This window comes from Cebidichthys violaceus, unplaced genomic scaffold (assembly GCF_023349555.1).
Source record: "Cebidichthys violaceus isolate CVI_PGR_0920_01 unplaced genomic scaffold, fCebVio1.0.p SCAF_9, whole genome shotgun sequence".
Lineage (NCBI taxonomy): Eukaryota > Metazoa > Chordata > Actinopteri > Perciformes > Stichaeidae > Cebidichthys > Cebidichthys violaceus.
This window is the reverse complement of record NW_027176975.1, coordinates 6,096,912-6,111,402: the sequence shown is the minus strand read 5'-3', so window position 1 is coordinate 6,111,402 and position 14,491 is coordinate 6,096,912. Positions and strand designations below refer to the sequence as shown.

The following is a 14,491-nucleotide window of genomic DNA, read 5'->3' as shown; positions in this document are numbered from 1 at the left end:
TACAATGTTTTCTGTTTAATACAAAGCCATCCCTTTACTTAAATAAAGTGGTAATAGCCTGCTATATAAAAAATACTCAATTGGAGTAAAAGTCCTATATTATTAGCATCATATGAACATCATCATGTATTTTATACATCCCAATAGCACTAATTTGATCAATCACCCTTGATTCAGATAAGAAAAAAACTCTCTAGACAAAACTTTAACATATGCAATAGATGTTGGGTGTACAGAATAAACCAATGAAATAAAAATGAATTTGAGACAATCAGGATGACAAAAAGGTAAATGTACAGAATATGGATCCAGAAGGATGTCAAATGAGGATTAAACAAGGATTCAAAACATTTAGATACATCTACTTATTACTCATATCTATCCTAGAGGTTTTGCTTAAAGTTCATAGATTACATTTGTGGTCTTTCAGATGTCTACGATAAAATGATAAATACACAACCACCGATTTTTTTTATTTTTATTCATAAAAATCCATGCAAAATAAAACTACAACTATTGCTCAGTCATGTGTTTGTGTGTTTGTGTGTGCAGTCACATGTGAATTCATGAGAGAAACCCGCAACTGTAAACAAAGGAACTATTCCATTTCCTCAAGTGTGTAAAGGATAAAAACATGTGGTCCTTTAAATCAGCCAGTTTTGCATTAGTAAAAGGAACTAGCGGGATTGTTAGTTTGGTCAAATGGTTTGTTAGAGCATATAGTTACAACATCTTTACATTATGCAATCCTCAAGTAACCTTTTACCATTTAAAATCTACAATTAATGTACACATTTATCTACATTTATCTACACAAGAACAGTATATTCAGAAGAACCTTCTATACAAAGCAACTTATACATTGTTGTGTATACTGAATTAGCTCAAGTACAAGCTCTAAAACAAAAGATATGGGAAATTAACTGAAATGTGTTACTTTACAACATGCATCCGTATTAAATCAAATTAAATAAACATTAGATTGTATCATCTAAAGAAAGCTGAATTGAGAATAAACAATTTGAGGTTAAATATCCGACCTACTGGCTACCATTTTATTAATTTAATATAACAGACATATTTCATACTGCCATGTGACATTTCAACAACATAATGTTAGTTTCATCCATGCTCATGTCAGGGGGTAATTTTTTTTTGGTGCTTTTTTGGTTGAAATACAATGGCTTAAAATTCTGATTTGATTACATTTTTAAAATTCTCAGCTCAGCAAATGTATGGTTAAAAACATGTCTGAGTGATTTTGGTTCGTCAGTCTTCATGATTGTAATGATTGGTTTGAGGAATATGTGTGGAAAAAAGACTGGATGGTTGCCAAGTTAGTCTGACAGCACTTCCTGGTTTGGACAATTAGGGGACAAAGGGATCTGTGCCTTAGGGTAAATTACATCACTCACTCAGTCAGTTGAAGATACACCAAATCATAGAAAATAAAGCCACCAACAGAAGTTGGTAAAATAAGCAGCCGTTTTTCCCCCAATGAAGTTGGCCCGGTCACCCCAGTGTATCTGCATGATATCCAACATTTCACTTACATTTTTCACATACAACATCGCTCATACAAAACTGAAGCAACAACTTTAAAGCCTGGGCTATGCAAGTATAAGTGTTAAGACTCACAGCAATACTGACCTCTAGTGGGTGAGATTAGTCATCACAGTTCTGAGAGAGGTTGGATATGGCACACAGGCCACGGACCATTAGGCTCTAAAGTAGTTCAGTCTTAGTAAACAGCTGCCACCCTATGGCAGATATAGTACTCAGCATCATATCACAAACCCTAGTAAAGACAATGCAACGGCAAACCATTTCAAGTCGACAGTGTGCCAGGAAAGACCACACTACATCTCACACATCTTGGCTGAAAAATGTTCTAGCTGTAGATCAATTTATTTCAAACCCTCCAACCTTGTGAGAGGAAGGTTTTCAAATTAAGAGGAGCATAGTTTGAAAGCGTGGTTCAATGCAGTGCAATGGTTTTCCGAGGAATGTAGACAACCTCGGACAAAAGTCTACATCTTGGTCTCGCCGTCAGCATGCCTCTCGGTATCATACTCATTCTCCTGGCAAATGAGCTGGTACGGCTTCTTGCCTGCCTCCTCCACCACTGAGTTGCCCACCTCGGGGTCCTTCTTCTGCAACTCGTGGCGAGACAGGTGTTCCACTATACCTGCACCGATGGAGTCTCCGAGGACGTTGGTGGTGGTGCGCAATCGGTCCCTGAGGAAAGACGGAGAACAGGTGAAGACAGGAGGCATGGAGAAGACAAGACGCGGTGAGATGAAACAACACAAGACAAGACAACATGAAACAAGAGAAGAGAAGAAAAGACAATACCAAAAAAAAATGAGAAACGACTAAAAAAGACTAACGAAGACAATGAATATTAAACTATTTAGTTAAAGTCATTGAAAATGAAGTACACATGGAGTGTCTATAAATGTGTTTTGCATAAAACAGTATCATTAGTAAACCGAAGTCATAGTTTTAATCGTTGCAGACAATTTTGAAACCACATGAAACACAGCTCTCACTGAGTTCGGATGCCGACTGAATAAAAAACAGATGGATGGACAAGGAATGTGAAGGGAGGTTCTCTGGAAGCTGTCCTATAATCCACTCAAGAGTGCACACCATGTTGATCCCTTTTAACCTCTTAAAATCCCCCTAAGAAGAGCTTAATTGAATTCACACTACTACATCATAACTATATTTCCTTGTGACTTAACCCTCTTCATCCCTCTCTAAAACCCGCATTTTTCAGTTTCTAAAGAGTACTTAAGGAAACATCCCAAGATGTCATATAACCCATACTTACAGGAACCAATCAACTGCAATGATGAGTGTGATGTCGTCAGTGGGCAGGCCTACAGACGTTAACACTATCACCATGGTGACCAGTCCTGCCTGAGGGATTCCAGCTGCTCCAATACTGGCTGCTGTCGCTGTGATACTGATGGTAAAGGGGAGAAGAAAAAGGCAGATGCAGAGACATTTTAGGTGCCTAAAAATCATTTATTGCAGTACAACTGTGACAGACATGTCCCTGTATTGACCTCTCGATCATTCCTAGAATTGAAGAGGGTCACTGAGAGTTCATTCCCTTGGCTGAAATACAATCTCCCATCTACTGCTGGACAGAAAGCATAACTGGTGGAAAGTCATTTATAAAGCAGCAACCTGTGGTTTTGAGGCTTGGAGATGCTTCACTTGGGTTAGGCTGTATTTCTTGCCATCATGAAAAACAAATATAATTGAAATATTCTCTGGTACATTCAACACTGATTCAATTGTTGGTACATTTTTAAATCATTGAATGAATGGCATTAATTCATGTTTTAAGTATTGCATATCACATACCTGATGGTGAGAATCTGTCCAAAGCTAAGGTCATAATCATTGACCTGAGCAATAAAGATGGCAGCCAGGGCTTCATATAAAGCGGTGCCATCCATGTTTATGGTGGCGCCGACAGGGAGCACGAAACGGGTCACACGCTTGTCCACCTTGTTGTTTTCCTCCAGGCATTTAAAAGTGACAGGCAGTGTGGCAGAACTGACAGAGAAGAGAGGGAGGGGGGAAAAACAGAGACAAACGGAAAAATCAACCCAATTCTCCTAGAAATGTCCATAAGATGCTGAATCATGCATATCAACGCTCATCATCCGTTGCATCCAGGGAGGCTATTTACCAAAGTGTAAAACCACTCACTGCAAGTCAGCTATGATTTAAAAATGCAACAATTTAATTTCCCTATATTGTACATAAGAGAATGACAATACATTCTACCTTGAGCTTTTTTTTTAAATCACATTTTGAGTTGGACTTCAATTTTCTAATTTTGATATTTTTGGATAAAAAACCCAATCACATACCTTGATGACGTTCCCAGGGCAGTGATGAGTGCCTGCAACAGCCCAGCGATGAAAACGTAGGGGTTCTTCCTGGTAATGATGAAGTAGAGCGTTGGCAGGACAACTATGGCGTGGATGGTCAGGCCGCAAATGACTGTCACTGTGTACATTCCCAGCTGACCACCCATGGATGTGATGTCGTCCATCTCCACGATCTTACCAGCAATCAGGAACAGGATACCGATAGGGGCGTACCTGAGGTTCGACGAGTGCTACTGTTAATGCAGATCACCCAACACTTCATTCCACATTCATCTCTCTCCACCCATTCAGCAATCCATCCCTGCTGGTACGTACCACATGATTATGGCGACCAGCCTCATGACGGCTTCATTGAGACAGTCGAAGAAGTCCTTGAGGGGCTGCCCCTGTTCCTTCATGCTCCCGATGATCAGACCGAAGCAGATAGAGAACACCACCAGGCCGAGAGCATTGACTCCATTAACCGACCCTGGCACTGGGACCGTCTCCTCCCGGGTGATCTCCTCGCTACCATTGAGTGTGAATACGGTGTCATTCACTGTCATCCTCACGAGGACTACTCTCTTGGCATACTGCGTCTTGAACTGCAAAGAGGACGAGTTGAATAGCGATTAATTCCTGGAGCAGTACCAAGTACATCTATGGTTCGAATATGAAGAAAGTGCGTCTTAAACATTATACGAATTCCAGGCTAACATGTTCAATTTCAATTATTTACACTAAAAGAAATAGATCAGGATGTAGTTATTTGTTTGTGCTTTAAACTTCCTGTATTACCATCTGGTACACAAAATGTCACCCGAGTTCCCCCGCCTGCATAAAATGTGTTGGAACAAGGAAAGGACAAAGACGAGGGCCTCGGTTATCAACTCAGCTGAGTCAGATGTAAGCATGGAAAGCAAATTTACATTTAATTGTTGAGGAATTTAATTTCCTGTGTAACAGAGATCTCCAGTAAGTTGAACGTCCACAAGAATGAGAACGGCATTATGAACATACGAAAGAAAAGTGCTTTAAGAGAGGCTTTAAACAATGTGAAATGTGCACTCAATGCTAAAGTGAGACAATTAAGGAATACAATATTTCATGTAACTGCAGGACAAAGACAGAGGACGTTGTGCGAGAGTCACCTGTTTTGTGCAAGCCTCCACAAGGTTAGGAGGAAACATATTTCTAGAAGACAAAACAAAAGAGGTACATTTTCGTTAGGATTAACAGATTACTTACAGATTACAAACATGCATAAATGTTTGTAGGTACCTGATGAGGTCCAGGAAGGCATCAGATGGGTTGATATCCTCTATCTTCTGCTGTTTGGCGAACTCATCCTTTGATCCTTTTCCAGGGTGAATAATGAGAACCAAGACGATACCGATGAACACAGCAATGACAGTAGTGGTGGTGTAGTAGACCACCGCCCTCATCCCCATTTTCCCAGAAGCACGGCCGTCCAGAGCGGCCATACCTGAAAAGGACATATCATCTAAATTAATATATTTCATATTTCAGTACAAAAGGGTTTGTCCTTCAAATAGTTCCTATAGTTTCAGTCATGCATTCACAATTACACACAAATAGCTTTCAGTCACATGCTCTTAAACAAAATGCAGATCAAATGTTGCCAATGCTGTATAGTTGCATCAAGAGAGTGCAGGAATATTTAAAATACAGTGCAATAATGTCAGAATCTGGTTCAACTGATGTTACTGTATATGGAAAAAAAGATCTCTTTCACTTTTAGTCGTGTTGCTCCGCAACCGTAAGTATGCGTAGATGTGTCACTAGCTTCTGTCTGTATGAGCATTCAGTTAGCCTGGGAAAAGGTGCTGTAATTATGGGTCAATTACATCTGGATTATCTGCCCTGCTATCTATGATAACAAAGAGCGGCAGGAAACTAAATCTGACCCTCACCTTTACAGATGGGAAAACAACACCTACCAGATCTAATACACAAAATTGGTTTACATCCAATACATACGGATAATATAGTTTAAGCAAATAGCTGCAGGCAGAAACTCTTTGAAAACATGCCAGAGATTATGTTCTCAAATTGTGAATTTGTGCTTGTGCTAGATGGGCAAAAGGTTTCACCCCAGTAGAGTTAGAGTAGAGTTCTATTTGATAATACAACAGTGCTGTATGTCCCAAAGTGTGACATTAGTTCATTGTTAACACAGAGATTAGACAGGGACTAACCTTCGGACCTCAATTCAATATTTGGCTGAGAAAATACAAATAGAGCGATGTTTAATGCAGCTTGATTCAGAAGAAACAGCTGATGATCAAGTTACAAAGAAATACTTTGCTCCCTGCTAAGTCTGGTGATCATTCCTGCAAGGAAGGCAGGATACTAATTATATGTACCCTAAAATATGTGATGAGAAAGCAACATATCAATTTCAGGTTGCACGAGAAATAGTTTTGAAGCTGGTTCTCGGTTAAGGATTGACAAATCACTGCTGTAGTAAATAAGAGTTGTATACGAGCTACAGAGTAGTTTGACGGTGCATGGAGCCTGGAGGCTAAACCTTCCTTCACAGCTCTAACAGCATTTAACAGGCTTTGTCAAGATAAAGGTGCTAAAAAGAAATACAGCCATCCAGAGAACTGCATTTGGAAACGGACAAGCTCCCTCAATGGGCGTTGTATTTTCAAAGTGTCAGGTCCTATTATGGCCATTATCTTCATTCAGAGCTGTCATATGTGGCACTTTGACACTGTGTGTGTGTGTGTGTGTGTGTGTGTGTGTGTGTGTGTGTGTGTGTGTGTGTGTGTGTGTGTGTGTGTGTGCGTACCTATGCCCCTGCTTTGGGCCTCTCTTTTCCTCTGGTCTCAACATGCCCAGGACTAAGGTTGTTATCCAACTCTTTTGGGTCCTCTTCCTCCCCTCCACATCCTCCCCTCCCTCATTCTCTTCTCCCAAATTCTTCCCCTCCTCTCCCAAACACCCCACCTCTTGTTTCAGGGTGCCCCTGTAGTAGCCCTCCCCTGCTGTTCCTCCTCTCCCACCCCGACATCTTTGCCTTCCTCCTCTCTTTTTCTTTCTTGCGCGCTGATCTTATTGCTCCAATCCTTTCATTAACCCGACCCCCCCCCCCACCCCAATTCTCCTGCTCTCCTCCAATTCCTTTTTCTGACAGCCATGGGAAAACTTGTTGACTTAGTCAGCCCCACACGCACACAATGATCCCCTGCCTGTTGTCCGGGCAACAACGGATCTCCTCAATTCCATCCTTTTAAAAGAACGAAAGAATCAAGGTTCAAGGAGAGCCAAATGACTTTCTTTCTCATATGGGGAATGTTCTTCGAACACAAAAGTTAAGGGGGGGGGACTGCAGGAGATCTAACCAGAGGGCCATTGACTCTGCATGGGCTAAGATTGACTCCACAGCTCTAACAAGACTTTACCTGAAGAAAATATTTTAACAAAGTGATTTCTGTTCCGTTCTTTGTGACGTGCAGAGGTGGAAAACTAAATTTAAATAAATAAATCAACATTTCCCAGAGATTTATTCTTCTTCACCACTATATTTCAGGGAATAATGAGATTTTACCCCACTCTAAAGCGTTTAGAGTGGGGTAAAATCTCATTATTATGAGATATTACTATAAGCGTTTAGAGTTGATCTCCAAAGGCTGTAACGGATTTTAGACACTACATATGGTAAAATAATAGTATAATAGTATATTTTTTTATTGAAAGTATGAAGTTACACCTGGACCATTCAACTGAGGGAGAACTTGCACTTTACTTTTTTACTACCAGCTTTTTACATACTGTTACAAATTCTGACAAAACAACTTCAATCCATAAATTGATATATATTTTCTAGAACTTCTTAATTATTTCATTACGTTGCTGCCTTTATTTATTAAAGTCACAACGAATCTGTCCAGTTATTCAACACTTGCCTTCATCCTCCATTCCATTCTTGTCCTGTCTTTACTCCTTGTCCTGTGCTTCCCATTGACTCCCTCCCCCTCCTACATTCAAGTTCCCCTTCCAGCGACCTCCTCCATAATCATCCTCCTTTTGCTCTTTTTACTGCCCACATCCCCTCTCCCTGTCCAGCCCTCTCCTTGGCTCTATTAATACTGGACTTTTAGCTCTCATAATGAAAAACCTGAAAACAATATGACTTTTGTGGAGAAGACATGTTGATTAGTTTGTTTGAAGTCTTTCATAATCCTTCATCCATTGCTTCTCCTATGGATGCTCTAGAAACAGAGCTTCATTACATTTATGCAAGTTGATGAAATACAGATAAACATGCGGCTAAAGTGTATCAAAACACTCTTCAAGATCAAGAGAAGATGTCCTCTAACGTATACCTAAAAGCTGATCGCAGTTTCAGCAGAAATCTAAAAAACTGTGGGAGAAAAAATCTTATCTACAGCTGGATTGCAGGTGTTGAAAAACTAAGGTAATAAATTTCTTCCCATGCGAGTAAAGAAAAACTACTTAAAAATTGGATAAATTCCTTCAATTCCTTATAATGTCAGCATGTGCAGGTGTGTGTATGTGTGTGTATGTGTGTACGTTTTGCTGAAACAATTACGGGGGATAGCCGGTGACTTTGGAAGATTACAGTAATAAAATGGTATCTTATCTTTATTCTAGACTTTAAATTTGTTTTTGTAATATTTTTTCATTTGCTTTTTAGAGTCTTGTTAGACATGTAGGTCGATGCATTTACTGTGGTTAAATTTGTTTTCTATATGCGGCTATTGGGTTGATTCTTGCTGGTGGCATGGTACCTACAGTATGTGGCTCTCTGTGGCTGATGCAGATCAAATGTGTTCAAACTAGAGCTTGTGTTGCTCAGAAAATGACTGATGATTAATGCAAGGTATTTTATCGTTGCGTGGTAATGCAGTGTAGACTATCTACATCATGTTGCACAACCAAATTTTTCTGAATATTCAACAATAACAGAAACAAAACAAATAAAAACACAATAATCCATGTAATATATGGTTTCTGGAAGTTTCGAAAACAAGGCAACAGTATAATAATAATAATAATAGCAATCATAATAATAATAATAATAATAATAATAATAATAATAATAAGTGCCAAGATACAAAACCCAAATGTTATGTAAAGTGTGTTATTTTGACTAATATAGTAGTTGACGTTTTCCACTCTAATGACAACTTTAGAGCAGATAACATGTATCTGATGACTTGGATGGGACACATGCACACACATGAGAAAGGAGCCGTGTGCCGATGACATGGTAACAGAACAGCGCTCTTTGTTGGTTTCCACATGTTTTAGCTGCTGTCATGTGACATGATGTCAGAGGAGGCTGATGTTATGCCTCGCTGCAGCACAAAGCAGGTTATTATCGGACGTGTCTCTATCATCCCTTCGTGAAATGGGCCTCTTGCCGTGTTAATCACTGCTCAAGGATCGGACATTTAGTCTCAGTATATCCTGCCTAGCTTTATCAGTCAGTGCTGCTGACCAGTGTTTTTGGAAAGTCTATTCTTTTACAAAAACATCCCTGCGTGTCTGAATGGGCGAACGAACCATGTCAACAGTGATGAATGAACTCATTATATCCACGGATTAGGACTGAAAATCTCAGTGTCATATGTTTGTGTTTTCCTCAAACATATGCTCAAATACATCTGAGCTGCAGCAGGTACAAGATATACTGAAACCACAAAGTAATCAAGCCCCCCACTTGCTTATTATTATGCATTTGGGATGGCTTTGGTCATGGTGTATCAAGATCAAGACCATTACAACATCGGTCAAGCATGTGACTAATAACATCATGGACGTATCACTGAATGGGCCTACCGTGCACAGGCTCAAGAGTCCAAAGTGTTAGCCGCCCCCCCCTTTTCATAGTCATTGTGAGACACAAAGAGACTCACAAAGACTACAAAGAGATACAATGCAACCTCAAAGAGACTCAAAATTACAACAAAGAGACACAAAACAACAACAAAAAGGAGCAAAACAACCACAGACACAAAATAACTACAAAAATACCAAAACAATTACAAAGAGACACAAAAAGACTACAAGGAGATGCAAAGCAACCTCAAAGAGACTCAAGATGACCACAAAGAGACACAAAACAACCACAAAAAGGGGCATAACAACCACAGACAAGAAATAAGTGTGTCTTGCTCCTATTGGAGTGGTAGTGGGGCCTTTTGCATGTCTTTACCCAGGGGCCAATTGTTTCATTAGCCAGTCATGAAGTCCAGTAGTGTAAAGTTCAAAGCATATCTCTCAATGTATGTCTGTGTCTCGCTCAATAGGTCATTTTAACCCCGTCCACCACTTGGCCCAAAACCAACACACAGCGTAGACGGAACAAACAGCTGGCTCACTCTGCCACTCATGAGGTACATGGTGGTCTATATAGCCACACAACAACAAACATTACTATCACTGGTAAGTCATTTATTCACAGAAAACACACACACTACCTGTGAATCATGTACAATCTCAAACCAACCAGAGTCAGAGTATGGTCCTACTTTTTCCATATGTGCGAATGGATATTGTGCTGTACCTTCACTTTAGACTAGAAGACTTAGTATTGGGGAACACAGTAGTTGAAGATGGATGGGTTTTTTTGTTTGCTGGTGACTTATTTCTACAGTGGTTGTCAGAAAGCTGTACAGCCATGCTGAGTGCACAGGCTTACAGATACGATGCAGATGTGCAGATAAAAGAAAATGTCAGGGTGTGTGTGGTATTAGGCGATAAAGTAGAGGGCTGCATATGGTGACTTAGCTGTTTGATATCAATTTAGAACAAAAAAGCGTCACTCTGGTTTGAACTGTCTTAGTAATGTGTGCTTATTTTAGATATCTGAGGTACATTTGAACTAAAAATAACCAATGTTTTTTTGCCGTAATAATGTTACACCCATGTGGGAGTGCTGTGTATAAGCCTTGGGTGTGTTCAACATTGTCACATTTATTTTGTTAACATTATTGATGCAATTAGTAAATTCACATGTGTGTGAAATATTTCACTTTGATTATCAATGTCTGAAAAGAAGCGGTTTAGGTCTTTCAAAAAGCAGGAATACTGTTATTTCAAGTGCTTTTTTAAAAAATGAATAGAAGAGTAAGAGGTCAAATGAAATAATGAAATTATTACAATTTTGATGGGAGATGTCCTGGTGGCTCTAAAGTGAGCTGATGTTCATACCTGTGATGAGGCTGGAAACCAGCAAGGGCAGCACCAGCATCTGAAGCATTCTCATCAGCAGCTCTCCAGGGAACGAGAAGTACTTCACCTCCCGGTAAGACATTTTATAAGGTCGGAGGGTAAATCCGAGTATGATGCCTACAATGTGGAAAAAAGTCAAAACTTTACATTTCAAGTTTTTTTTTTGTGTTAACATGATTAGACCTGAAGAGAGTCCCATATTTGACACTTATACAATCATACTACAGCAAAATGTTGCATATCTATGAATGGATATCAATACCATAGTAAGTTTCAGAGTCCCGAAATAAAACCTGAAAGCTGAAACATTTCCAAAACAGAATCCGGTTTATTGCCAATGAGGTTTCATGTACAAAGAATGTGTTTTTTATAAGGATGCAAGAGAGGTGGGGTATAATGTTCAAGGTTAAAGCATGTGAGTACATAGTCATTGTTGCTGGGAAGACTTTTAATTAGCAGTAGAATTACAGTTGACTGTCACTTCTGCTGTGGTCATTTATAAACTTGATTACAGTTTTAGTGAAGTCTATTCTCTAAAAGAGCAGTTTATCCCCACCAACAGGGCCCAGGTGGCTGACCCAGCAGCCTGAAGTGAAGAATATCCTGAATGTGTTTGTTATGACATGGTGCAAATCCAGCCAGGCTGCAGATGTGCATGCGGTGGGTGGGCCTGGCTCACTTCCTACTGAGTCATCAAAGGTTAATGGTAACAGGTCAAGGGTCAGCTGCAGGGTCAGACAAAGGCCCGTCTGCTAAGTTCATCTGAGGCCCCTCTATGCTCTCATCCGGTGGGTTTGTTTCCATTCATTTCCTTCTTCCGTACTGCTACACTTGTGTTGGTCACCCCAGATTGATGAATTCAAACTTGTTAAGAAGTTTGAATAGAGAACAGGTGGTGATGAGAGGAGCAAACAAAGTCTCCAATAATATCCCGTTTTAAGTCAACTAAATAACGAATAGAATGCAGTGTCTAAACAGTGTCTTGCAAGACAAAGAAAATGTTCACACTTACCAAGAATTACAGCAGCGACGGTAAAGAGCACAAATGCGTTTCTCTTGAAGAATCCTTTCACATCATCCTTCTTGATGTTCTCCACTCTCTTCTTGGCCAGCATTGATCGGGACTGGATCATGGCCCGGATCTGGTGGAGACCGCTCCGGGTCCTTTGTGGGTTCTCCCCGTGGCTCTGAGTCATAGCTGCCTCTGGAATTGTGAGATTTGTTAAAAACTTGCAGGAACTTGAACTCGACGCACCTTTAAGGTGCTGCTTGATGAAAGCTGTTGCTCCTCTTCCTCTCTTATGAGTGTCTTGATTGAAAGGGAAGAACATATTGTGAGAGTTAGCATTTGATATTTGAGCACAAAAACAAGCGTGAAAAGGTAGTCAACCCCTCTGTCACATTCTTAGTTCGGTCAGATAATAAAGGTTTGTTACTTTACCATTTTTTGAGTTGTGCTGTGTATCATGTATTTGCTACAATCTATAGGAACTGTCACTCAAAAACTCTATACAGCACATACAAAGTCCAAAAATGTATTACAAAATGTAATATAATGTAACTCTTCTGTCAATGAAACGCTGTGTACATGAATGAAGAACACATGTGATGCACCCACAACCGTAAGGGCATTCAGACTTCCTCATATGTACACTCGAGTAGCGACATTACATGTGCAGTTATACCAATATTGATTCACAGCCTCACACACATGCACACACACACACACAGAGATACAGCTACTGGTCAAATGGTAAATATGTATTTGAAGACAAATGAAATGGTAAGATACTAAGATAGAAAAAAATGTTGTACCTTTAAACTTGAGCAATGAATTCCTTTGGTAATGTCAATTTTTTTCAGGGGGAAAGTTCTGGTTTAAAGCCCGATCAGCGTAGCAGGGACAGAGGAGCTCGTTGGCTGTGAGCTGGTTGGTGTGAGTAACCAGCAATGAAGAGAAACAGGAGAACACGAGGAGAGGGGAGGAGAAAGGAAAGGAGGGGTTGAGGAAATAAAAGAGCCAGTGAGAAAACGGAGGCGGTGCTATAGTAGAAGAAAAAGTGGAGTTAGTCGCTCACACAGTGTGGGCCTGTGGGGAGGAGAGGCGGGAACTAAAAAAGTGAAGTAATTTAGAGGAGAAGGTGGGGGTGCTTTTCAAACAGACGAGAGCTTGAGGAATAATGAGCTTTCTAAGCAGGAAACAGAGAAAGGACCTTCTTGTTTTCTTCTATCCCTCTCAGCCGTCCTTTCAAATGTTTTTTCACGCTTGATAAGTTCAACCTGATTGAAGTTTCCTGTGGAGAGTGAGTCAACTGAGAAATAAAAGTCCTCCATCCATCAAAAAAAAATGGAAGCGCATTAGCCATTCATACATTTATTTTGGCAAATCTCCAACCGACACACTCATCAATTAATCTGACTTTTGTTTCAGCATTTTAGGTCATTAGACATTGACACTAGACAAAGGTCATCTTTTTTTCATGAAACACAGTGGGGTGTTTAGTTGGCTAAGCTAAACAGAGCGCGTAAATGTTTACCAAGTGCCAGTGGTGCAACTGGTGCTCTGCAGCTTTTGGCTTTCAAACAAACAGTCTGTGCAAACAGTGACGCATGTTTGAAATCTGGATGTTCTCAGCAAACTGACTACTGTGCGAGTTAGCTACATGTGTGCCATTTAAACGTAATGGAGACACAGTGGTTGGGGAAAAAAACACTTCCACTGAGGATGATCCAAACACAAGCAGGCTGATGGAGTTTGGTTTGGCAGCGAAATTCAGGAATTCACAGTTGGAATGTGCAATGTGATGAACTCTGAGGGTGCGTACGGAAATGTGTGTGTGTGTGTGTGTGTGTGTGTGTGTGTGTGTGTGTGTGTGTGTATATGTGTGTGTGTGTGTGTGTGTGTGTGTGTGTGTGTGTGTGTGTGTGTGTGTGTGTGTGTGTGTGTGTGTGTGTGTGCATGTGTGAATGTGGGTGAATGTGGGTGAATGTGTCTGGGAAAAAAAAGTGTGGGTGTAAATGAGACCGTTAGAGCTGAAGGCATCCTTTCTGAGTCATACCAAAGGAATCCCTGTTGCACACACACACACATACACACACACACACACACACACACACACACACACACACACACAATGTATTTCCTCAGTCAAATTATATAACCTCTGACTTTGGCATGCGTCTTTCATACTATATATTAAAAGAAGGAGAATAATTTCCAGAGATAGTACCGTGAAAGAGTTTAGAATATATTAACAGAGCGGCACTTGCATGGCTGTAACAGAAAGTTCACTCAAAATGGCAATGAAGCATTTTTTCTCTCCTCCAGAATTGTAAATATCCATCCAGGATTTGTGGAGATCAGAGCT

The 14,491-nt window shown here is 40.2% G+C and overlaps 1 protein-coding gene across 4 annotated transcripts; it reads right to left on the bottom strand.

Moving 5' to 3' along the window:
- Positions 1–464: 464 nt before the first annotated feature.
- LOC137866903 (excitatory amino acid transporter 1-like) lies at positions 465–13,058 on the bottom strand. Of its 4 annotated transcripts, none has more exons than XM_068703173.1 (10): positions 12,939–13,058; positions 12,136–12,432; positions 11,103–11,240; positions 5,175–5,379; positions 5,045–5,087; positions 4,230–4,498; positions 3,894–4,127; positions 3,379–3,573; positions 2,837–2,971; positions 465–2,238 (listed from the first exon to the last, which is right to left on the bottom strand). In XM_068703173.1, the coding sequence occupies exons 2-10, from the start codon at positions 12,317–12,319 to the stop codon at positions 2,031–2,033; spliced, it is 1,611 nt and encodes a 536-aa protein (XP_068559274.1). In that variant the 5' UTR covers positions 12,320–12,432; positions 12,939–13,058; the 3' UTR covers positions 465–2,030. The 4 variants fall into 4 exon arrangements, with proteins under 4 accessions (XP_068559274.1, XP_068559271.1, XP_068559270.1 ...); XM_068703170.1 differs by having other exon boundaries at positions 12,136–12,327; XM_068703169.1 differs by lacking the exon at positions 12,939–13,058 and having other exon boundaries at positions 12,136–12,735.
- Between the last annotated feature and the right edge of the window lie 1,433 nt (positions 13,059–14,491).